At 44.9% G+C, this 25,901-nt stretch overlaps 4 protein-coding genes across 4 annotated transcripts; 2 read left to right on the top strand and 2 right to left on the bottom strand.

Moving 5' to 3' along the window:
• Positions 1-423: 423 nt before the first annotated feature.
• On the bottom strand, positions 424-18,439 carry CSUI_007083 (uncharacterized protein). The gene is made up of 12 exons (XM_068067233.1): positions 17,523-18,439; positions 16,595-16,701; positions 15,535-15,604; positions 14,908-14,967; positions 14,198-14,274; positions 12,959-13,023; positions 11,776-11,841; positions 10,755-10,805; positions 9,674-9,993; positions 5,042-8,538; positions 3,278-4,233; positions 424-2,453 (listed from the first exon to the last, which is right to left on the bottom strand). Exons 10-12 carry the CDS (start codon positions 7,098-7,100, stop codon positions 747-749), a joined length of 4,722 nt encoding a protein of 1,573 aa, XP_067920790.1. The 5' UTR covers positions 7,101-8,538; positions 9,674-9,993; positions 10,755-10,805; positions 11,776-11,841; positions 12,959-13,023; positions 14,198-14,274; positions 14,908-14,967; positions 15,535-15,604; positions 16,595-16,701; positions 17,523-18,439; the 3' UTR covers positions 424-746.
• CSUI_007082 (wd g-beta repeat-containing protein) lies at positions 18,410-22,555 on the top strand. The gene has a single exon (XM_068067232.1). It carries the CDS (start codon positions 19,236-19,238, stop codon positions 22,131-22,133), a length of 2,898 nt encoding a protein of 965 aa, XP_067920789.1. The 5' UTR covers positions 18,410-19,235; the 3' UTR covers positions 22,134-22,555.
• Positions 21,074-25,838, bottom strand: CSUI_007081 (uncharacterized protein; the record flags this gene model as incomplete). The annotated part of the gene is made up of 3 exons (XM_068067231.1): positions 21,074-21,269; positions 22,056-22,127; positions 25,648-25,838. Coding segments are annotated over 3 exons (459 nt in total), but the record flags the coding sequence as incomplete, so codon positions are not given.
• CSUI_007080 (uncharacterized protein) lies at positions 25,162-25,868 on the top strand (the record flags this gene model as incomplete). Its single annotated transcript, XM_068067230.1, has 1 exon — positions 25,162-25,868. A coding segment is annotated over exon 1 (441 nt), but the record flags the coding sequence as incomplete, so codon positions are not given.
• Between the last annotated feature and the right edge of the window lie 33 nt (positions 25,869-25,901).

Here is a 25,901-nt window from a genome sequence, read left to right as displayed (position 1 = left end):
ATGTCATAACGCTACATTCTGATGAATCGTCAGATTTCGAGCAAACTGACATCGTTTCGAGATCCTTGGTTTCTTTCTCCCCTCGGAATGGCGGGAGCGGAAGTGGAGAAACCCTCTGAGTTTTCTTTCAACATTCTCTAGATACAGTCCTGATCCACTATGACTTCTCGGTCACTATCTTCTGTAACGTTATCAGACGCCTCCCCTGGAGAGTGGCAAGACAATTCACTTCTTCTTATCGTAACTGCAGGCGTAATCTGATTCTCACAACAGGCGTTTTATCCTGTTGGCTTTCTGCACTTCAGCAATGTCTTCTCCATCTCGAAATTAGAGTATTGTCAGGTCTAAAGGCAGAATTGGACTCCTGTATGGAGTAAGAAAGAATGAAACAACGATGATGAAGATAAGAGTCTTTCGACAAGCATCCGTATATCAAATGTGTGAAAGAAAGAACAACAGAACTTTCATACCTGTCTTTAAGGCGAGCTTAACGATACTCATGATATGCATTCGGGTGGGATGAACTTAGGACTTCATCACCGGTGATCATAAATCACGAAGGAACGACGAAATAAAATCAATAAGACATTCGTTTCTACAATTGTTGACAAACAGACGAAAGAATCTCTTCTTTCACGGGTGACCGACTGACTACCTACATCAAGAGAAAAAACGCATGAATGGTGGAGAGTAGTTCGTATTAGATGGAGGTGGAATTGTCAGATTTTTCTTTACCTCTCCCTTCTTTAGAAACTTCGCTGGTCATCATCAACATCGACATACGTCCGACAATCGAGATTCATTGAACAGCTTTCTGGAGTGTCAGCACAAGACAAGAGTTTGGCGTGACCCACGTCTTCGTCATCGTCGTATGCACCTTCTTCGCTTGTATTATTCTTCCTCTCCGTTCCAGAAAATCCTCGGAGATGATTATCGAGGCTGTCGTACGTCAAAAACTCTTTGAATTTCGAAGTGGTTTCAACAGATGCTGGACTACTACTACTACTAGTGCAACTCCTATTCGAGAAGTAATCCATGTCACGACCACCATGCTCATCCTTATCAAAAACACCCATTTTTCTATGAGATTCATTGATGGCGGCTCTCCTTAGCAAACGCAATACAGTGCTCGTACTCCTGGGGCTTCTGTTTATCTTATGCCGAAAGCTTGTGCGAAGGATCCTATTGTCCGAGGTTGTGAAGGAGAGATCATCCTGTCCATGGAGGTTACCATGAGAGGAAGGTGTGTTCCAATGGTGCGAGACATCTTGCTGTGTAGACATCGAGTGCTGATGTTTTGTAGACCTATCATCCTCTTCATCACTACAGGTGAGCTGCTTTCTACTTTCCCACCCGGCATCATACAAGGTTCCCCTCAGAGTGAGAGAATCTTCACGACCAGCTATCATGGATGATGTCGCACTATCAGGTAAGCTTCTTTTCTTAGTGACACAAAACGAGAAGATATCTGTACTATCGTTGTCTTCTCTGTTAGACTCCGTACTGTACTCCACGGGATCTGACTGACTCCAATACATCTCACACTTCCCTGGTTTTTGTCCAAGAGCGATACCATCGCCACCGTCATCCCAAGAGATGCCGTCTTCTGGTGAAGAGAAGGTGTATGTTGACGCTCCGAGAGTAGGAATGAAAGAGATATCTCCTGGACTTCCTTCTTTCTTATTGGTCTTTCCAAGATCCTCAGAGGCGCAAGGGGATGATGACACTATTCTATCTCGGGCGAAAGTCGGAGATAAGGATGAGAGCTCAGCTGGAGCAGAGAAAAAGGTAAGCAGGTTACTATCGTCATTCTTATCCGGACTACTGCCCCCCTTCCTAGAACCAAAAATGCTTCCTGCGGTTTTCTTCATGTTAACTGAACTACTATCATCGGAGAGAAATCCATCGTCACTAGAATTCTTCTGACGTTCTCCTCCTGCCCGCGGATGATTGTCTCGGTTAAGTGGGCCTGTTACCCCGGCAGAACTCTCAAAACACTTTGGAGCCGGAGAGATATCAGCAGAATTGATACTACCAGGGCTCCGTTGTTGAGAAGACGACGAGGTTTTGACCGGGGAAGTACGAGAATCATAGACCTTTTCACATGGCTGTTGCTCTCTGTTGGTATCACCTACTACTAATGAAGAGTGTATCGTGTTGCCGTGGACAGAAAGACTTTCCTTATCTGCCTGACTTCTTTCAGGTGTTTTAGGGGGTGATAGTGAACTCTGTCTAGATATAGGATAAGACTCCTCGTCTTTGTTTTTTATCGGAGCGGTCGTGCATTCGCTTGGATGGACACTCTGTGGAGAAACAGCGGAAGGAAGAGCATCGGAAAGAGTCGTAGATGGAGTGACGGATGTTGTAACTGCAGAAGATGTACTTGTTATGATAGAGGAAGGAATCGGGAGGGGGAGTTTGGGCGAAGAAGACATTTCGGAGGCTTGTTGTGCCTACAACAGAAGACAAAACAACAGCAGAAAAGACACACGACAGGCAGTCAGGGGCGGACTGAAAGATTTTTCACATGAGCCATAGTGAAGAACCTAGCAGATATTCGATAAGACTTCTGTCACTGATTCTATGTCCATTGAGGGGGGAGACTGTGTAGAGCTGCTGACGATACAACGGCACAGAGCGGGGATAGTTGAAGTTCTCTGGACTAGCCATGAGAGTACGGTCCCTCTATAAAAGAGAGATTTATTCTTCTTCATTGTCATAGAACTGTTATACTCGGAAAAAGAAAAAGACAACTGACACAACGTGAAGCGGCATTCGTCTGTTTGAGTTGAGGAGTACAAACGGCTACATCTAGCCACAGCCCTCATCACTGACATCAAACGAAACACCTCCGTAACCTTAGGTTTATGTAGGCGTGCACAGTAACGACTCGCGACGAGTGCCCCTCTCGCCCCACCGAAGAGGTCGAGTTTTTCGTCAGCAAGACTATAGCACCCTGACACGACGCCAATCAAACTTTCCGACAGCATTCAGTATGATCTCCACGCAGACATTACCTTGCTCCTCCCCTTTAGGTTTCGAGGACAGTTACTGCTCACGGTTTTTATAGCAGGTCTCTCTCAGTTGCTTAACTATCTGCTTGGGTTGACAAGACACGGTGCCGAGTGTGTAGCTTTAGAAAAGATCAAACAACTGTCCTTGATTATCCAGGAAGTAGAAGAACGGTGCACGCATACAGAAAACAAGACGACCGATGCACAGCCTACCTGGTATGTCCCAATGTGACATTTGCCCCTCAAGCCCGGCACGTACGTACCTGTTTATCTGCCTCAGTCTCATTCGGGTCAACCCTTTGGCGACCAAAGAAAGAGGAAGAAGATTCATGAGAAATTCTCTCTCGCGCGTGGAGAGAGTAAGACAGATGAAGGTTAGAGAGCCGATCGCTTAAGGATGCAGTGGATAGTGATCTAAGCTTCAGCCCGTTGCCTGGGCTCATTGTGCATGAGGTGCCCGGGAGTCTCTGAGCCAAGAATGTCGGACTTTGTTCTGCGCAACTGTGGACAGCAGGGTTATCACCAAGCCCAGGCCAGCGTGGGTCCTGTCGGCCGTTGTCTGTGGCACCACGTACTTGGCCGGTACCGCTGGTTGTTGTTTCTTTTCTGTCATCCCCCGGTTGTTTTGTGAGCTGCTGGTGTGCCGTGCTATTGGCATGAAGTTTGTAAACTGTCGAGTTGTCGTTCGTTGTTGGGAAAAAAAGATCAGCCGCTCGATTCGAAAAACTGCCTTGAAATGTTTCTTTCCTGACACCTCGGACATCCGTGTGAGGAGACCGTCCCCCGAGTCTGGTGTAGGGGCCATAACAACTCTTCGGTGAAAGCTTCTGTCGTGAGGCCTGTCGCAAGATCTTCTGTACTGTAGGAGATTCCGCAGACCGATACGGAGACTCCTGAAGACGTGAACACGTCAAGTGTTCTTGGCTTCTCGACTCGTCCCATAATCTCGCAGCAAGCTCCAGAAATTGTTGCTTTTGCCTCTCTTTTTCGTTGAAAAGTGAATGATTCTCTGCAAGTGCACCCTGTGGATCTCGGGCAGGGATCAAGCAGCGGTCATCCTTTGCGGCACTTGAGATCTCATGAGGTTTTGTCGTAGGGTAGCCTACTCCAGTTTCGCTCTTTTCAGGCGTTGTCTTGGACTCAGCGTGCAAAGATTCCTGCAGTCTCCGTAGAATCAGTGAAGGGGAGTTGGTCTGAACAGTAGTCTTACTCGATAGACCTGCACCAATCACACAACAGGGCGAAACAAGGCCGGCCTCGGGATGTTCACTTTGAATGAGCGACGACCGCGTGGATTTCATGAGGGGAGTCTGATGTCCGACGGTCAACTGCCCCCGACGTAGGAGGCAAGAGAATTGCTATCACCTCTGCACCAACTGTACANNTGTACAGTTGGTGCAGAGGTGATCTTCAATACTAGAATATGACAATCAAACCTATCTGGAGAAACTTGGCGCTGAGCAAAGTATCTCTAATGCTATGCGCCAGTGACAACCCGTGTAAGGACGCTCTATCACAGGCTTTGTACGTCGCCGCAAATCTCCGAACCTGCGATGGCCCTTTTGGAGCCTCGTTTTTCCTGGACGACCCGACCAAGGTCTCTCCGGTGGCCTATAGTAATGAAGCAATTACTATCGGTGTGTTCGTGGCTCCCGAGTCACGCAGCAGCCACAGCAGAACACCAAAGAACGACGACCCGGCCGTCACAAGATAGTCGGAGTTACTCAGTTGGCCCGCGCGTACACATGTTGAGAGATGAGACATAACTACAGCTGCCGACAGATTCAGCGGGCTGAATTGCTGGCTGGTCCGTTGGTCTCTGAACGGGTCGCGCTGCTAGTGAATTTCAACACCAGTGATCTAAATGTGCTAGCTAACTTGGTGGCTACTTACTGAAAAAGCTGTGGAGCAGCCCTGTCGTACAGTCCTAGCTTGAGAGAATTGTTTTGTCTAGCTTGACTCTTTCTGCTTTATGGAGGCACGGCCGCGATTTCTGAGATCAGCTCAGCTGGGGATCGACAGCTCACCTTCAGAGTGCGCGCGAACAACAGTTTTGGGATTCTCTTGGTGTTGAAGGGCGTGTGGCTGGGTTGGACTTCTCTGGGCATTGTCGGAGATGTGTCTTACTGCAGAGGAAAACTCTGTCTTTGGATGTGGCGTTGTAGATGTCGGGACAGAACAGCGGCTTCCTGATATGATGGGAAGGGATGCCGCAAGTGCTGAAGCCGTGAATTCGGAGCGGCAAGCTTCCGTTTTGTTTTGGTCTCGGGTAACTCCGTTCGTCGCCGTCTGGGCCCGGTCACCGTGCTTCCCTGGTGCGATCGTAGTATCCTCGACGGGTTTCGAGACCGCATGAGAGCCTCCGTCCTGTCCAACCGGTCTGGCTGAACAACAGTCCTTAGCTTTCATCGGTCCCAGCAAGGACCAAGTTGGAAACGAAAACGAGGATTTCACAGTTTCGTGACTTTTGCACCGGTGCACTCTGAGCTTCTCTCTGATCTCAGCAGCCGCACGCCTGATCGCTGCTTTGTCGGCTAGCTTAGCCCTTTCTGAGATGGAATCAGGGGCAGAGAGCGAGTCTTTATGCATGCCAAACTGGGATACAGGGGAAACAGAGTCGTCCATCTGAGTCTGTTGGAGTTGGCCTTGTGAAGTAGCACCAGCTGCAGACTGAGATTTTTCCGGAGCCCCTGCGGCGGAAGGCACGGAGACGTCCATCGATTTATTACGTCGAGGCTGGGTCCCCACACATTCCCGAGACGGCAGGTCAGCAGTGGCAAAGGGCGCCTGCTGCCGGAGCATATCCGTTCCGGCCAGCTCACGCCGACCACAGGCGAGAAAGGGTTTATTTTGCCCTTGGTTGAGGGTTCCAAGAACAGTGCTCGAACTCTTCCGAGAGACTGAAAAAGAAGTCGAGGCCAGCGGAGTGCCAGACGGTAGTGGCTGCCAGGTAGTCGGCTCGAAACGATACTGGTAAATACGTTGAGGAGTATCTGGTGTAGCTCGCAGAAGTGGAGAGTATGTAGACCAAGGCAATGGAGTCTGGTCGGCTGAAGCATCCCAGGTCGCAGATGGTGGTGAGGGGTTCATCGTGGATGAGCACGGCTCGTGAAATTTCGGGCCGAACCGCGTATCGGAGGAGCTCAGTCCAGTGGGCCCGTCCGCAGAGTTCGATACAACTGGACTTGCTTGGTTGCCGGCAGGCAAAAGCTGAGACGGAGCAGTGTCAGTGGCCCGGCCGAAGTACTGGCTCTCTGGAGCGTAGGAAAACGGCGTAGTTTGCTCTCCTGTCCTTACTCCTAGTGATACTGTCGGCTGCTCGCCTACCGAGCCCAGTTGTGTAATAGGTTTGTACGGTGATACCGTCACCTCAGGAATAGCTGGTTGCCACAGTACGTACTCCTGAATCCCACCAGCTAACCGAGAAACATTTTGCCTCATCAAAAGAGGACTAGTGAGCCGACCGAACGACGGCCGTGGTGGTGAATACTCTACGCACGTTTCATCCAGCGGGTATGTCAAACCAGGGGGGGGACTGCTCTCGGGGTCCATCTCGGTAGGATGATCGATGGCGGCGACTCCAGGCAGCAAAGAGGTAGTATACACGGATGGCCCAGTCTGGCACCACGGAACTCCGGAATGTAATGGTGATGTCTGCGGGAGTTCAGAATCTCTTTGCTGCACTAGGTATGCCACAGGAGGTTGTTCCCCGGTCATGACACCCTGCCACGGAGAGCAGGCTTGATCAGTATTTGCTCGTGAAGAAGCTGGAGTCATACAGCGACTTTTAGACTTTGCTCTTTTAACCTTATTTTCTTCCCATGCAAGCCTCTCTCGTTCTTGCACTTGATGAAGATGAGTGAGGTATTCTTGCTGGAGCATCACCATCTCATCCGGGGTGTCTGTTTCTGCGACCTGAAATTGTGTTGGCCCTTGGTAAAACGGACTACTATCGACGTTTTCCGTCTCTACGCCAGTCCTGGTACCTGGCGTCCCACTTCCGCGCTCATCTTCGGACTCTCCCTCGCATACCCTAGAGACCATCTTACAGGTCTTTCTGATGGTGGCAAGACCAAGGAAACCCATCGTGACGTAAACACTTATGAACGCAGAACTAGCAGCGCGCTCTGTTTTTCGAGTAACAAGAAAGCAGCCTAGTGATTAAGGATATTTAGAGGCCGAGGTCATCCCTTGAAAAAGTTAGCTGCTGCTCCTTCGTACGGGATGACGTACACAGTGCCTGACAACGCAGGTCACGCTGAAAGTCCACTCACGAAATGACATGTCATTCATTTGTCAAATTCCACAGAGATCTGTCCGCATAAAGTCGTTCTACACAGGCAAAAAACTCGGGAATATGGGGTAACAAAATGAAAACACGAGGAACGAACTTGGTAATTCTGACGGTGCGACCCATTGACAAAGCTCGGAACCTTGTGATGTCCGTATATAGCTAGTATTCTCCCTCCAAAAAGACACTTGACCAGACCGCCCTGGCAAGAAGCCTTGCGCAACGCCGTATCGTACATGGCGATCCACGCGGGTCCACGTAAAGTACATGCAGTTTTTTTACCACCAAGGTTCTACAGCCGTCCATAATCCTTCACTTACGCGTGGCGCTCCACCGCGCGGGAGCGCCATCTAGTTTTTCAGCGCTCCGAATATGGCTGTTACTTCCCCTTGTTGCTACAGTCCACAAAAATGTTTCTTCAGACCTGGGGTGCCGCTCATAGTCACAATCGTGAGTGGGCAGCCCTAAGCCACGTGAATTCTGTCAGGTCGCGAGCTTCCCGCTTCAACAAGTAGCGTAAACATAGCTAAGGATTTGCAGAACTCAGCATAAAGTGAAATCACTTCTGTCTTGTTCTTCAACGGTCACTCCCCTCTTCCTGTTTGTCTTCAAGTAGGAAGAACAATCGCGCGCGGGTGTTCGCGGCTACAGACCGCACCCCTGACTGTTAGTTGTTCCGGGTGGAGGTAATCATGGTCTTAGTCCTTCCCCTCAAGTAATGGACCAGCCGTAACAACGAGATTCCTATCATGGCACCTCGGAGATCTAAAGTCACCCGGACTACGATCACATCTGAACTCTCTCCGGCACTGTTGCTACTCTCCAGAAAGAGCGACGGTGATCCAAATCTACTCAGTACCGCTCTTCATGAAGACCAGGAATGCGAATCCCTGTAAGAACGTCTCTAACTGACAATCCTAACTGCCAACCTTACAATAAAACACTGTACAAATCTCTCATTCATACAATAAAACACTGTACAAATCTCTCATTCATCAGATGTTCCTCTACAATTCGGTGCACCAATCCAAGGAGGAAACCCTGCGCAGTCTCTGACAGGAGAGGAGTCATGCACTCCTCATTCGCTTTTCCGTGAGTTGGTGGTCCGCTGTAGAAATCCGTTAAAGAAACAGGCACTCGGGCCACAAAAGATCGAGAACCTAACAGACCAGCGCGGCCGCTTCCTATTGAATAGTAGCGAAGAAGACGGTGCAGTAGCAGAATCGGAAGAACCTTGACAAGAGGATTCACACGACACAGTCATCCAGACCTTGGACTTCTAGAAAAACTCACAACATCGTGCGTGTTTCAAAAAGGAACCTAGCGAGATGCACGCACGCAGTAGTAGGATGAGTGAAACAAAAGAGTCACTATCCCTAGACATAGACACATGCCATACGCTTCCCTGTCCATTGAAGAGATACTCACACTTCGCTATCATACCTCTTAACAGAATAAAGAACCTCCCCGTATACGACCAGACCACATCATCCCGGCCTCTGTTTTTTCTTCCACTTAGTGAGGCAGACGCTTCGACAAACGACCCTTCCGCCTACTTCTCTTGGACTTCTTTCTCTCCCTTCGAAGAAAAATGAAAACCGACTCTATGTAGACAATGAAAACGCTTACCTATGGTAGACACCTATCAAACTGCGAGTTGGTAGGGTCATTTTGAGCCAGTAAGAAAGTCAGAAGTAAAAAATCGGACGAAAGCAACGAATCTTGATCAGCATGGTGGTATCTTTCCCTTGGGCGATTCTCCCCTTCGCAAAAATCTCTTTAAGAAGGCTGCTTGAAAAGAAATAGCCTTCCTTCTGCTTTTCTTAATCATTTCAGCGAAAAGACAGAAGATGTATTCCATCCACTCAGAGAAACAAATTCAAACGAAAGAAGAGAGAGAGAGGGGGGGGAAAGGAGTGTTTCTTCATTGAGACGAACATCTATCAAGGTACTTAAGAAGAAGAAAAAGACGACTGAAGGCTCCGTCTTTCGTTCGTCTTCCCTTTATCTCTAACAGTCCATCCCTGCTGAGAACTCCATTCATACAACAACACCTATCGCTTGAGATTATACTGAGAACCTCCACATAATGACTGCAACTTCTACGCTCTGATGATTCGTATCTATCTATCTATCTTTGATCCATCCTAGGGAAAGACGAGTGGACGTCCAGCTCTGTCTGATAGATCCAGAGTCCCCTATAGATTCTTACTCCTACACATATATACACATATATACATATATATTCTGTATTTGATGAGTTCGTATTTGTATCTATGTATCTATCTTTAGTCTATCTAGCTCTATAGGAACGCGTATGGCTCTATCAGTTTGACTTCCATTCCGTCGTCAAGTATGTCTTTTTTACCCTTCATTCTCTGTGAACTTCTAGGCGTCCTCTGTCTCTTGTTCAATGAGATGTTTCACTATCTACTATTAGAGCTCCACCTCCCCCCTCTGTAACAAGGACCTCTTCTCGCAGCCAGTGTGATACTCTCACACGCATAGCAACCTCTTCTTTCTCTCCTCTTTCCTCCCCGAGGATCCTGAAGGATAGACCAGAGCTCAGTCTCTCGCTGTTTCTCTCGTTGTCAAGGATAATGGAGCCAAGGTAGAAGTACAGCGCACATCAAAGCGAGAACAGCTATGGCTACCCAAGGCCCCCAGACTATCAGCCAGTCTCTCCACCTGACGAAAGACAAAGAGACAGAAGACAGTGAAGGAGTGGCAGGAAGGAAGCAAGGCAAGGAAAGTACGTAGAGAAGGAGAGAGAGATAGATCAAGAGAGAAGAGAAGAAAGAAAGAGAAAGAGAGAGGAATGGAGAGAAAGGAGAAGGAGGAGGTAGAAGCACTTGGAAAAGAGAAGAAAGGAAGAAGTTGAAAAGAAGAAGAAGAAACGAGGGAGGGAGGTGGATGACAGGTTGTGAAGGAAAGATTCCTAGCAGAATGAATAGAGATTTCTTCCCTAATGCTGAGGGAAAACCTCCCTGTTATATTGAAAAGCTTTATTTCTTTCTTTTATGGGATCAGGAAAGATTGCATTCTTATGTGGAGTGGCTCCTTTTTCCCAAGTGTCTATCTGTCTATCTCTCTCAGAAGAATGTGTTTGCACGTAGGAGAATAGGCAACAGGAGAAGAAAAGAACTGCAAAGAGGAAAGGAACAGATACATTACCTATAGACAGACACAACATAGGTAGCTAGATACATACGCGAGTACATTGAAGATAGAGAGAGAGATACATTAAAGATAGATACATAGATAGGTAAAAGATAGATAGATAGATAGTTTAAAGATAGACAAGGACTGGGAAAAAAAGAAAGAGATGTTGGAGAGAGCGATGAGTTGCCGAATACTAGGAATACGAAGAGAATCCCACACTGAAATGTTTTGCGAGGGGAGGAAGATGAAGATGTTAACCTTTCTTCTATTCCCCAGGAAGAGCTCACCGAAGAAAGCGGCCGCGAATCGCGAGATTCCACCAGACATCCAGCTGTGTCCTGAAAAGACAAGCAGAAAGATACATAGAGAGATAGAGAGATAGATAGATTAAAGATAGATAGATAGATAGATAGAAGATAGATGGATAGATTGAAGTTAGATGGATAAATATTATCACCATCCATACAGGGGAAGGAGGGGAGAACAAGAAAGGGGGGGAGGGGAGAAGAAGGAGACACGTAAGTCGTATCAACCGTAAGAACCTCCTTGTTCTATTCTGATAAAGAGATCTTTCTTTTGAGTGGCAACAGATGAGAAGAAAGGATTCCATAGAAGAGCAGCGACTCCTGCAGAAAGATCTCTCTGCAACAAGAAGAAAAACGAGCTACGTCTCTTCATCCTTCTACACAGTCCGCTCAGTCAACAGAGAGGATGGGCAACATACGAGAAGGGATACATGGAATACAGATAGATAGATAGAGAAATCGCTAAGGATATATATATCCATATACATTCTCATAGATGTATACATAGACACGGATATATATAGATATGTATAGATATTGTAGAGAAAGCCGACCTCCGCTCTATCTGGTATCTATGTCTATGAATTAAGGTCGAGAGGTGGGTAAGAGTGCGATTTTTCTTCTTCCTTACGTGAGGAGAGAATGAGACGTTCATCGGATTTTTACCCGTTCCTTCTCGATCATCTGCATGTGCCTAACGAACTCGCTTCATGTATTTGATTTCTCGCAACTACACACAGAAGCTTGATATAGCTAGCCATAGAACAAGCAAACGTCGAGGGCTTCTCATCATGATTCCTATACACGGGAGGCGTGTGTCTCTCTCCAAGTGAATGGAAGAAGCAAACAAGTTAAAGAACCAGCCCCTGATTGATTTAGTTTATACATGTATGTGTAGAGAGTATATTCATCACTCGTCTTAGCAATCGCGACTCCCTTCCATTTAGGCTTATACTCGGAGAAGAGGTGAAAGATAGGAAAGTCTTTTGCAGATTCATCTTACCAGTTTTTCTTTCCATCATAGGCCATTTGACTGAGAGCTCTCGCTACATGATGATGGCAGTTGTTGCTGAAAGGGAGAGGAAGGAGGGGGAAGAACAAGGTAGACATGAAACAGACAGACACAGACACGAAGCCAGCTAGCTAGCTAGCTAGCCGGGGACGTTAGCGACTAGCTCACCAGGGATTGTGGAGATATATCAACAAGAAGGAAGAACCGAGGAGGCACTGGCAATGTACAGGTAATTTATGTCTCATGCAAGCGGTAAGATACATTAGGAGTGTCGAGTGTGAAGAATGATAAAGAAGAAACACCAAGAGAAGAGGAAAACTTCTTCTATCGATAGAGGAATTCTCAACAACATAGAGAGAGGGGATGTTGACAAGGGGTGCACGTGTCTATTATCTACCCTCTGCTAAAGAAGCAGACAGGAGAATCTCTAGCTATAAGTGTCTAGATGTAGATATCTATAGATCGACATGACTCCGGGAGGAGAGGAACCAAGTATACGAATAAAAAGGTCTTCATACGTGCGGCTCAATCCATGTATTGATAGAGATAGATATTTGGCGAGAAAGAGAAAGAAAGAAAGAAAGACAGTCAGTCAGTCTACGACAAGAAGAAAAACACCCCTCTCTCTTTCTACTTCTTTACCTGAAAGAATGCCACTCCCCCCCAGACAGTTGCAATTCTATCTATTTATCTTTAATCTATCTATCTATTTATCTTTAATCTATCTGATATCTATGTCTAAGCAGATTGGTAGCGGAGAAGAATAAGAGTCGATCCATTTAACCGTTTTTCTGCATCATTCCTTCATGCACCCCAGGAAGAAAAGGGCGGCTCGGCGATGGTATCTTGCCTTGTCCCGATACACCACGCATCCACACGATTCACCTCACATCCATGAAGGGCCTCAAAACATTTCTTCTTCTTCTGTCAACTAGACATGAGCTAGACACAGTGACATGCGGGTGTGATGCATGCATCTCTACACGCCCTAGATCTGTTTCAAATGAAGGGACAGCAGAAGAAAAAGATGCAGAAGAGAAGACTCGATAGGAGAGAAGGAATGAATGAAGAAAACAACAAGAAGAAGACGATAAGAAATGAGAACGTCGTGGAGAGAAAGAAACTTTTGACTTGAATGGATTTTTCCTTGTCTCTTTTTCTTTCTTTTTCTCACCAGCAGAGGTTATGAGAGGTCGCACGAAATCGAGCGTCGGCCACTTCGATGGCTGTGTCGTAACTCTACCGAAGACACCCACAAAGTCACAGGAAGAAAAGAAAGAGAAAAAAGAAAAGAAACTCCAGAGACGAAGAATAGAAAGAAGATCAAGAGAAAGAATGCCAAGAAGGAATGAAAGAAAGATTGGAAAAACCTAGATAGATAGATAGATAGAGGTGAGAAGGGGAAGAGAGAGGGAGCTCACTAGGAAACAAGATGAAAGGACCAAGAATGCAAAGTCATGTAGGAAATAAAGAAAGCGAACAACAACGAGAAGAGTGAAGGGATAGAGAATCGTGAGAGGACGACTCTAGTAGCTTACCTTGGAAGAGGTAGCCGACAGAAAAGAGAGACGCGGAAAAAGAGAAAGAGAGATAGAAAAGAAGAATGCCACGATGTATGTATCATAGCTACATTTTCTTCCACTTCTCCTTTCCATGGAAGAAGAAACAGCAGTATCAGTTCAAGTGTAAGTACATCTTAGCAGAAAAGATGAAAACACAAGGCAATCCCCTCTTGTACACAAGTGTATATACACACTCCAGAGTGTATGTACACCAGGAAATGCCAAACCGCAGCTTATCAAAGAAAGAGAGAAAGAAAAGAGAGAGAAAGAAGTCACTTCATATCTCTTTCCTTCCGCCTTGCAAAAGATCCTGTCCCTCCATCCCCCTCTGGAAATCTCTGTGGTCCAAACGACGATAAGGTTGAATGAAGAAAAGAGAAGAAAGAAAGATGAAGAGAAACTGTCTGTCTACTTTGCCAAGGAGAAGAGAACAGAAAAGAGCGGATCCGTTATATTGGTATAGGTATCGCGCCTGGTTTCCTATGAAAAAGAGAGAAAGCTTTCTTGACATTTTGAGAAGCCATTCTTTTCTTTTCTGCGAGATCACCAAAAGAAATGAAGAGGAAGGAGACAACTCTACTCTATGAGGAGAAGATGACGGGGTCTTTACTGAAAGAAACTCCGAAGAGAAGACCATTAACTCACAGAGGGAGGGAGCTGAAACATGTAGATTCAAGGAAAGCTATTCTTCCTACGCGGAAAAGAAACGGTTCATATTCCTACTGTGAAAAATGGAACTTCTGTCTTCCGAAGAAGAAGAGACCGTCTGAAGACAAGGACGAGAGAAGAAAAGAAAAGAAGAGAAGAGAAAAAGAGAACGAAGAAGAAGAAAAGAGAGAGAGGTTTCTTACCGCAGCATCCCCAGGGGGGTGCATGCGCAGCGGGTTGAGCTTCCAGACCTTCATAGGCCGATGAAATGCCATGTGATCTACAACAAACAGAAACAGACGTCTCAAGAAGCAAATTAAGAAGAAGTAAAAAGGCTTCTTGACGACGACAGAAAGAAACGAAGGAAACAATAAGAGAAAAGAGGAAGAAGAGAAGAGAAGGAAAAAAGAAGAGTTTTCTTGATAAGTCGGTTTAAAAGCGGAAAGAGTGGAATGAGATACAGGAAGAGACAATGAGTTGACACAAGAAGACCCACGCGGGGGGGGGGAGGGTGATTGGGTGTACATACACCTCAGACAATTGTAAGAGAAAGCATTCAACTTCTTACTCTTGATGACTTAATACAAACGAGTCCATCGTAGACAGATAGAAACTGAAAGAAGCTTTTTCACCTCTCTCAAGAAACTAGAGAGAGAGAGATACTTCTCTTCATCCACGTCCTTCCTTCCTTACCTATCAACATGAATGTTGCCTCACGAATAGAGAGCATGTGATGTGGTGTACATACACCCGACCATGTCGGGAGAGACAGAAAGAGAACACTTTAATCGATGTTCTGATATCTCAAAGAAAGAAAACAAGAATATTTGAAGAGAAACAGAAAAGAGATAGAAGCCTCTTGAAACTCTACGGACTGGCCCACTCCTGAAAGATAAGGAGGATCTTGCCTTACCGACGTTGATAGCATACGGACCGGCGAAGTCATGAACGACCCCTTCTGCTGTACATATACCTGAAGAGCCAAGAGAAAGAAAAGAATCCAAACCCAGAGTGAAAAAGTAGGAGAGAGGTAGACAGAGAAGGAGAAAGACAGAGAAAAGTGCTTTTCCTTGAAGAAGATCAGAGGCAGATCTTAGAGAAGGAAGGAGAAAAAAACAGTCAGCGGGAGGCTCCTATATTAGATGGAGAGCCTCACACACCTAGATAACTACTACCGTCCTTCCTACCTGAACGGATCTCCACGTACATCTCTCCATATGTGAATGGATGGCCTTAACATTCTTCTAATGTCCTCTATCACCATTATAGAAATGGATATACATGACTGTATACATTGTATCTATATACAGATAGATTTGTATGGAGAAATACATAAATAGATAGATTAGAGAAAGATACATTTAAGGTAGATAGATTAAAGATAGACAGATAGATAGATATGTATGTATACATAGAAATATGAATGTGTGATATGTAGAAATTTCCATAACTCTTCATGCGCGTCATAGAGAGCTGGTAGGTGTGTGTCTTTCTGTACGTACAGCTCAATGTGCGGATTCTCTAGGCGCTGGCGGCTCACCTACATGTCCTATACAAGGAATGAGAGTTGAGATGAAAGGAAGGTACGTCCACACCACGCAATAGGGGTACTGAACAAGTAGGAAACAAAAAGACAGAAAGAAAGAGATAAGAAAGACAAACAGACAGAGGAGAAGAGAATAGAAGAGAAAAAAGAATAGAGACAGGTTGTCTCAGATTGAGAAAACACGTCAGAATCTGTTGATGAAAAAGAGAAATCTCCCCCGGTGAAATGGAGTGTACGTACACCTCAGATATGAGATGTGTCTGATGCGTGTCACTAGGTAGGTTTTCTTAACAAAGGATAGCGCAAGAGGGAGAGAGGAGATAAAAATGGAACAGAAAGACAGACTGTTAAAGATATCTCTCTTGAATCTTCAACAGAAGAAGACTACATACAAACATAGGGGGCTATTCTCGGGAGAAACAAGACCTTGAGAAAGGCAGCGTGACATGAAGAAAGGACAAAAATCTTCGGAAGAAAAAGGACCTAGGTCAAGTGTCCCTAGGCTTGAATAATCCACCCTTTACTATCCTCCAAATAGATAAGCTATATACACAGACACTATACAAGACACATAACTCCCCCCGTCTAACATGTAGAAGGAAGAGATTACTCTATTTTCTTAAGCGATCTTCAATGTATCTTTCCTTGATCTATCTAGCTCTCTACCTGTCTTGCGATCTTAGTCTAGCTTCAGCGTATTTTTCTCTTATCTATCTATCTATCCTTAATCAATCTTTAATCCATCTATGTGACGGATATAGCCTATGCCGTCTCGGACCCATATATAGAAAGGGGTAGATCGAAGATAGATAGATTAAAGACAGATAGGTAGATAGATTAGAGACAGATAGAGAGATAGACTGAAGACAGATAGATAGACAGATTAAAGATAGATAGATAGATAAATGAAAGATAGATAGATTGAAGATCGACTAAAGATGGATGAAAATTACGATCATCCCTCGACTTCTTCTATTTTGTGCACATCATCATCATGCGTTTCCTCCTTTCTTTTCTTTTTCACTGTATCTTTTCATCTTCTTCTTCTTCTTACTCTGTCGGTTGTCTCTCTCTGGGGAAAATTTTCTTCATCTTCTCCTTCATACAGATTCCGGAGGTTTCTATCTCTATCTCCCAGTGATCTAAGAGTTACGATGAGGCCTAGAGATCACAGCAAATAAACATACACCCCTATATATATATATATATGCATGCAGAATAAATACACACACACATGAAACATAGATATATGCCTGCAGATATATATAATTGTATAAACGCACCTCAATATATTTACATATACACATATGCATATATATATATATACGTACATGTTTATATGCAGACACATACACTATCTATATAGATAGTTACGTACAGGGAGAGAGAGAGAATAGATACATATATGGTACACAAAACAAAGAGAGGCGCATGCACAATACAGATATGCATGACTGTGGAAACGCACACAAGCGTATGCCTCTTATATATATATATATATATATATGTATATATATATGTATATATTGGAGAGTGAGGAGAGGAAAGTGCATATGTATAGAAACCACACAGCAGCATAGCAGCCTGACCTCCGAGCAGAACGATGTGTATGCCTTGCCTTCTTCTCGCCCCTGTCAAGTTGAATGTGCTCTTCAAATCTCTTTCATCTACAAGCACACCTCACACCCCACCCCCCGTCGATACACCTGACTTAAGCAAACTCATAGATCCATACAAAGACCACTCACACTCTTCACGCACCTGCCACGACACCTGCACTTCAAGGCGGGCGAAGAATGAAGAAAGAAAACAAAAGAGAAAGAGAAGAGAGAAGATGCAGTGACGGTCGATGGAGAAAAGAGAGAGTGGGACTCACATACGTGACTCCTATATGAAACGAAAGAAAGAGAGAAGACAGGAGAGGAAAGAAGAAAAAGAAGAAAGAAGTATGAAGTGTTCTTTTGCAAGAGATGTCTGTTTACCTCTTTGATCGTCACTATCATGATGAAGATAATGATGTTCTTGTTCTCCCCCCCTCATCCTTCCTGTTCTCCCCCCTCCTCCTCCTGAAAAGCTTCTTGTTCTCCCCCTCCCCCCCTCTCCTCCTCGTCCTTCTCTACTTGAAGAAGGACTTCTCACCATTCCCAAACCTTCCCCGTCACGTGGATTGGGCTCTGAGGAAGAAGAAGAAGGAAGGGTCTTCTTATGAAAAGAACGAGAAAGATGGGAATGCCGATCAACTTGGACCGACATCTCCCTCCTACTCTACGACTTGAGAGAAAGAAACAAAGAAAGAGAGAAACACAAGAAAAGAAAGAAAAAAGAGTGTTCTTTACATATGACCAGAACTTGAGAGAGAACAAGAAAGTGTTGTTGCATTTGATCCAGGGGTGAAGGAGGAAAGAAAGAAGAGAAAGAGAAGTTACGATGGATCTCTCTAATCTTCTCCTTAGCACAGAGAGAGAAACAAAGAATCTGCGATGCAAAAGAAACAGATTTCCTAAGCAAAGAAACGTCTTTCTCATTCACACATTCTACTTTATCGTCACAAAAGAGAAAGAGAGAGAGAGCGAGACTAGCTATTCGTCAGAGAAAGAGAGAAGAGGAAAGGAGGAGAAATGGAAAGGTAGAAACTTGTCACTGTAGGAGAAATAGTGAGTCTTTTCTTTCAATGCCACTGTTGCAAAGAAAGATAAAAACGAAAGAAGCAAGAAGAAAGAAAGACGTGAATCTTCTTCTTTTCTTCTTTCGTTGTCTTTTCTTCCTTGGTCTTTATTGCATGCGCTCCTCCTCAGAGAAAGACATGAATGACCAACGAATTGGCTGGCTCGCTTCTTCTTCTTCTTTGCATGCACTTCACTTCTTCCGCAGAAAAGGGAGAAAGAAAGATGACTGAAGGGGAAACGCTAAAAGGGAAGAGGAAGTACCTTTACATCTTGCTAGATTGATGAACTATTTTCGTTTCCTTCCTTCTCTTCTTGCTAAAGAAACAGGGGAGAGATCTCTTTACTCTTTTTCTTTTCCTCTTTTTATCTCAAGCCCTGTCACCTTCAGAAAGCTCGCACTCTTCTTTCTTCTCTCTTCGCTGTGTCGGTTCTTGTCTGTATGTGTAGGCTGTTTCTTATCTATGAAACATGGGAAGCATCTTCGAGCTACAGAGCTTCTTTTTCTCTTTTAGGGGGGGGTGCTTTTCTCAGTTTCAACACTCATCAATCCTTTTCGAGCAATGACCTACGAACAGATTCATCTCTCCTCTTTCTTCTCTTTATCATTCTTTTCCTTCTTCTTTCTTCTTCTTCTCCTCACTTCTACCAACAGGACGTTGGCTAAAGTTCTTCTTCCGCTTCTTTGTCTCTCCTCTCTCACCCTGTCTCTGCACTTTCGAAAGACAAAGCGACGATAAATCTACAGATTCTTCTCTCTCTCTCTGTCAAGTCTTTCTTCACTCAGCATTCCCATGGAACTCCTCCTCCGTCAGCTCCCCCGTCTATCTCTTTCTTCTCCACGAAGCGAATGCCCTTCTCTACTTGAGAGAAATCTTGACGACTATATCGGGAGATGATCTACACCTCTCTTCCTAGTGTTCTTTTCGTAATCGAGGATGCAGTCACCTTCTCTTACGTTAGATATGCTAAAGGCTTGGTTTCCTTTCCGTGTTTCTTTCTTCTTTTCTCTGTAAGGAAAGAAAAGTTGAAATGACATCTCTCTCTTCTCATCCTCCTTGTCTCGATTCTTTCTCTTCTCCTTCTTCTCCTCGCCGTGCCAAATCACGAGAAACACAGGGGAGCTGGTCAGCCGTCCTGCGAGTAGGGGGTCGCTTACCTCTCACGTCTCTCTTTGCTAGGCATCATGGAGAGAGAACAGGAGGAAGACGAGGAAGAAGAGAAGAAGAAGAAGGTAGTTCTTCTTCGGGGAGGGGAGACAGAGAGAAAGAGACAGGAGATCAAACTCGTAGATTGCTTTCACCTAGGATGCAAGATGAAGAAGAAAGAAGCGGAACTGACGAAGTTTTAAAGAAGCGCAAGATGGCAATACACTTGGTTCGAGAAGAAAGAAGAAGAACTTCTCTTTATCGTTCCTCGTGTCAATGTTCTTCTTTTTCATCTTCATCTTCTTCTTCATCTTATTCTTCCTCCTGGGTGTGTCCTCCATCCAGAAGTCTCGATGTTGTGAGATGTCGATTTTCTCCGAATGGATGTTTTTTAGGTGTATGTACAGCTCAAGGAGCTTTACGAGTGTATGATGTGGAGACAGGGCGTTTAATCTGTGACTATCCTTATGCCCATACAAAAGGCATCAATGATATATGTTGGCACTCTTCATCTTCTTATATTTATACAGCCTCTTCAGATGCTTCTTGCGCTCTTTTTCCTCTTCATTTTCGATCTTCTCGATCTCTTTCTTCCTCTTCTTCCTTTTCTTCTGTCCGATCTCCCCCCCCTCTTGTTAAGTTCTCTCTTCATTCTCCCTCTTCTTCTTTAGCTAGATCGTCTCATCTGCAATCGCATTCCTCGTCGATCATCTCCTTTCAAGATCATAAAGGTTATGTAAAGAAGACGTCTTCCTCTTCTTCTTCGTTGTCTTGTTCCACACCCTTAGCTTCTCCCGATTCTTCCCTATCTTCTCCCTCAGTCATCTCTCCTCCTATGACCTCTGTCACAGTTCACACAGATGGCTCATACTCGGGGTGTCTATACACCGGGGGTTATGACGAGATTCTTCGTCTCTGGGATGTACGAAGTACTTCTATGAGACCTCTCGTTCAAGTTAAAGCTCATGACTGTCCTATCACTTCACTCGATTTCTCTCCCCCATCTCCTCTTCTTCTTCCTCCTTACTCTTCTTCGTCTTTCTCTTCTTGTCGAGATGTCTCATGTCATTTTCTTGTCTCCTCGTCTTTCTCTTCGACGTCTTCATCTTCTCCAGGCATCGTTGTCTCCGCGTCTCTCGATGGACTTGTGCGTTTCTGGCACTGCAGTTCACTTCGCCTCATGAAGACGCTTCGGGGAGGAAGTAACGGAAGTGTGGAAACTTCTTCTCCTGAAGATGCAAGAAAGACAGAAAAGGGCTCTTTCTCTCGAAGACCAGGAGAAGAACACGAAGAGCAAGATCATTCTCAGCTTGGCACAGAAGAAGAAATCGAGAGACGAAGCAAAGCAGGCGAAGGGGGGAGTAGCGGGAGTGCTAAGGGCATTGCATGCAGTCACGTCTGTTGGAGCCGCTCAGGAAATTTTCTCTTATGCTCTTATGAGAACGGCAAGGGAGGTCGATTGCTACGTATGAATCGATACGGAGGGATTCCTCGGGGGGGGGGCAGGGCCAAATTTCAACGTCTTCCTCGTCTTTCTCCTCCTTCTCGTGGCGGTAGTTGTCCTTCTTCTTCTTCTTCATCCGCTTCGTGTCCTTCATGTACAAGAAGAGGAGGAGGAAGAAGAAGAAGAACAGGAGAAGAGAAGGGCCTTCTCTCTATGGAGCAGCTAAACAGATATCAGAAACCGTCTCTGTCATCTTCACCAACTTTCTCTCACTCTTATCAGCGCCCTGAAATGGGTCCTTCTTCTTCTTGCTCTTCTTCTTGTTGTGATTCTGTTTGTCGTATGCATGAGGATGAAGAAAGCACGGAAGAAGAAGACGAAGAAGAAGAAGAAGAAAGCGAAGAAGAGGAAGAAGAAGAGGTCTGCTGGGGGAGGGAGGTGACGATGCCTTTAGAATGGCCCATCGGTTCAAGTCTTTCGAGAAAGAGAAGAGGAAGAGAAGAAGAAGAAGGAGAAGAACAAGCAGGGGGAGAAGAAGAAGCCTATGAATCGATGGCTAACTCTCTCTTTCGATTCGCAGGTCTTTCATCTCGACAGGAGACATCTTCTTATGACACACAGAGGCGTCTTCTTGATGGAAGGAGAATAAGCCCTGAACAAGCCAATCCAGAAGAGAAAGACAATGAAGAAAACGATAAAGAGAATGAAGAGAATCTAGAAGATGTAAGCAGAGAACTAGAGAAGGAAGAAAAGAATAAGAAGGGTAGGGAGGAAGAACAAGAGGAGAGATGGAGGAAGAATGAAGAGAAGAAGAGCAGAAACAACCTTGTTAAGTCTTCTTCTTCTTCAAGAGAATCGTCTTTGCATTCTTCTTCTTCTTCGTCAATCTCTCGTGAAAAGTCTTCATGCTTTTCTCTTCCTTTCTGTTATTTCTGCACATGCCCTCCACGTCGATCTTTCTCTCCTTTCGGGTGTATATGGAGAGATCGCGCTTTCGTTCCTCTAAGCGACGGCCGCGTATGGGTGTTCGATGCGATGAGAGGTCAAGCGATTGATACGCTTTCTCCTCCTATTGATTTGTCGTGCTTCTGCAGTTCATCTCGTCTAAGAGAAAGAAGAAAAGAAGGAAATCCGTCTTGGGACGCGCATCCTCTTGCATGCAGTTCGGGTGTATGTACAGGTCGCAGTGTATGTACAAGTGTCGATGCTCATCCTGATTGGTCGATAGGCGTCCTCGCCACGTCTTCCTCCTCACCCGACTCTAGTGTCATTCTATGGTTATGGAGAAGGGAATGCAGTGAAGAAGATGAAGAAGATGATTCACTCGAAGATCTTTAACACACCACAGAGAAGAAGAAAAAGAAGAAGAAAGAGAACATGCAGAAATTGATTCGGGATTCTTCACTGTTGGTCTTTATACTTGACATACAGCCTTTATCAAGATGATGGATGGCCTTGGCTCAAGATCGACAGTATGAGGAGCCTGCGAAAGCAGTCGGCTGTCTAGGGGGCACTTCACATAAAATCTAATGCGTCCCCACGCATGTCTATTCTTTTCGCACTCCCTACATACACAGCTCACCCATATTTTATGCCAAACTCGACTCTACATTCCGTCTATGTATGGATACATATCTATCTATATATATATATATACACTCACGCGTATATGTATTTAGACGCATATGTATATGCATATCAAGAGATATCTACATGTGTATGCTGTGTATGTGTGAGATGTCCCATGCGTTGTGACAGGTGCCTTCTATCTTGTACATGCATGAGTATTAAACATTTCTTTATTAATCTCCTTTCTTTCTTTCTTTTTCCCTTCTCTAAGAAGACCTGTCGTAACAGAAAGTCCAATAAGAAAAAGAAAGAAAGAAAGAAAGAAAGCGAATACACCCGAGCGTATTAATCAACACATGAGTAGATGATAGTGCTGACGGAAATGCCGATTGACTGATTAATCGAAAAGGAGAAGAATAGATTTACAAGAAGAATCCTCATTATCATTACGATGATGCGCAACACTTTGTTTCTCCTTCTTTCTAAAGAGAAAGAAACGTCGATGCGGTCGAGGGGGAAGGGACATCTATCTTCCTTTCAACTCGTATCGCATCTTAAGGGACGAAAACGTATGGACAGGCAGGGTGAGATAAGGCAGCCAGAGAAGGTGAATTAAGTTCCTCAACAGACCTCGTTCTCTTTCCGAAAACTGTCTAGAGGTTCTTTTTCTTCCCTTCGAACCCCCTTCTTGTCCCAAAGATTGAAGAGCTAAGGACAGGCTTGTCTGCAACAAGCAAGTAGATCAATGACATTCCCTCTCTTCTTTACACTCATGCTTCTCACCCCATGAGAGAATAAACAGAAAGGGAGGTAGAGAGAAGAACACGGAAGTGTCATTTTCCGCGGCATTTTCTAACGAGCGAATCTTTCCTTCTCCTGCACATCTGACGAATAGAGTTGTAACAGTAGTAGAAGTAGTAGGAGTAGGAGTACTAGAATACTCGTCTGATTTGTTGAAAAAGTGGTGGAGAGACAAGAGGGGTGAAGGAGAACGAGACGCTCAGGATTCCTCTTGTCTCCTGTACAAGAGCGACTGATGATCCGACCTCGAATTCCTGGTGCTGTACATACACCTCCTCCTCGCTCTCCTCATCTTGTGTCGTTCAAGCCATATGATGAGAATTCTTTGCTTTCTCCATAAGGACGCCTCCTCGACAAAGAAGAAGTCTTCTAGCTATGCTTTTGATCATCTTCATGTTCATCTTCACGCCTGACATGTGTGACTGTCCTCACATGCAAAGAGAAGGAACGAACACGACGCTTCAACAGCATCACTCCTTTCACTTGGGGGAGGAGGCGAAAGCATACAAATGTTTGACACACCATACCATATCATCTATTGGAAAAGTCGTTTTGCAAATGCTTATCTGGTCGAGTTAGTTCTCTCTGTCTCTTCTGTTCGTTTTTATGGTAATTTGTTTTGCATAGGAGAAAAAGACTCCTCCTCCTTTTCCTCCTCACAAATGTCAAGGCGCGGGCAGCTACTGTCGTGAGAGAACAAAGGAATCAAAAGTCGCGGCTCTCTTTAGATTTCCTTTGTACCATTATCTCATGAAGTGGATGGTTGCCCTATCTAGTAGGATAGCACCAGCAATTTCATAAAGAAATACGTTCAGCTATGGATCTAGCCACGACTGGAGCTAGCTAGATTCAGGGTCTTGGGTGGTATCACGACGACTAGAATGCGTAGATCATAGGAGTTTGGACTTTCCTTGGCATGTATTTGTCTTGTTGGAAGTCGCCGGATTGGAACGGCAACTAGGGGCGAGCTCTTGTGTCTGATGAGTGAGCTCCCAACTCGCTAAAAGCAAGAAAAAGGTAGAACCTTAGAAGAAGGAAAAGAAGACATTTCTTTTTCCTCGAGGAGTTATTTGTCTTCGGTCAATCGATTCTCACACCAAGCTATTGAATCCCGTCGACTCGATGACAGTGAACGAGACACTCAGGTAAAAAGAAGCACCAAGAAATCCTTCTTTTCCGAGCAATCGAATGACTGAAGAACGAATCGATTGTCGCTGCCTCTTCGAAATCAACAGAGAGAGGAGAAAAAACAAAAGACTGATGAGGGACCTGCACTATGGTATGTATGTCTACTACACAGACAAAGAGGCATTTCCGATCTCCATCATACATGCCCATACATTCGTATGCACCCCTCCTAGTATACCGTCAAACAGCTTTCCTATATAGACCTATCTAGATCTATACGTATATATATAGAGAGAGAGAATCTGAGATAAACAGAGTAGCTTACGTGTAGGCATCAATATGTCAAGAGGAATGGAAGGCAGCTCTTTCATGTGTATGTACACTTAGAAGATCAGTATATAGGAGACTGTTGATGTGAAGTCTGTAAAGACCTTTCTCTCTCTCACTCGAGACTTATGCGGGACAGACGGGTTGACCGTAGTTTACTGGGGAAAACTACAAGGAGTGACACGACGACGTTCTTTGCCTGATGAGAAGAAGAAGTAAGAAATGGATCTTCTTCTTATTCTCTTCAATGCCATGATAGATTCCGTGTTAATATGGAGTTCCGTAAGAAGACGTTCTTATCTTCTGTGAGCTTTGCCAGTGTCTACCTGAGAAGCTCGGGTGGAGGTGTTCTGGATAGATAATGTCGAGATGGAATTTCCCTCCTTCCTTCTTCATGGCTGGGCACAACTCGAAGGTAAGGAGGTCACATCTTACCTATTTCTCTCTCTTTCTTTATCCAATCCATTGCATGCATGCATGCACGGAATACGAAAGTTTGATCTTCTTTCGTCGATGATACACAGAACATACAAAGTTGTCAAGACATTACTCACTCTGCTGCCTTGTTGTCTTCTCTCGCCTGTTTCATGAGAATCTTTTGAGAAGGAAAACCGAAGTCAGGCTTTTTCTTACGATGATCTCCACGTTTGTTTTCTTTCTTTTGGAATCCTTCAGGGAGACACTTCTTTTTCTCGGAATGATCGATCGTTCTTCCTTCCATTCATCGAGGAGGATTTCAACAAGTTCCACGTCGATTGTCTTTCTCCTTTTCTTCCTGTAATTGTCTTTCTTTCCACACCTGTCTCATGATCTCTATCTTCCCAAGTTTTTCTCCCCTTCTCTATCTTCTCTTTTGCTTTTTCTTTTCTTCTCGACTTTCCTGTCTTTTTCTATCTTCAACCTGTCACCTTCCTTCTTCTTTCTTAGCAGTGAGAGATCTCTTCGATTCTTCAGGTGTCTTGTCTCCGGTCCCTTTATCTTTCATGTCTCCATCTCGACTTTCTCCTCCTTCTTTTCTCTCTTTCACATCTTTCTTGAAGTCTTCAGACTATCACTTCTCCATCCTAAGAAAGTTCCGCACTTTCTCTCCTTCTTCTTTCTTCTCTTCTCAGCGTCGATGTCTGCTTTTTTCTTCTCCTTTCTTCGGGGTCTCTCCTCTCTTCTCTCCTTCGCGGTCGATAGACGCCTCTCTTTCGCTTCGTCGTTTCGCACCTTCTCCTGCCATTATCCCCAAAAAAGGAGAAAGAAGACATCTCTCCTCTTCTCTCTCTCCTTCTCTCT

The sequence above is a fragment of the Cystoisospora suis genome (assembly GCF_002600585.1).
Source record: "Cystoisospora suis strain Wien I chromosome Unknown contig_3659, whole genome shotgun sequence".
Classification (NCBI taxonomy): domain Eukaryota; phylum Apicomplexa; class Conoidasida; order Eucoccidiorida; family Sarcocystidae; genus Cystoisospora; species Cystoisospora suis.
Note: the sequence above shows the minus strand (reverse complement) of the source record. Positions and strands in the feature narration are given on the sequence as shown.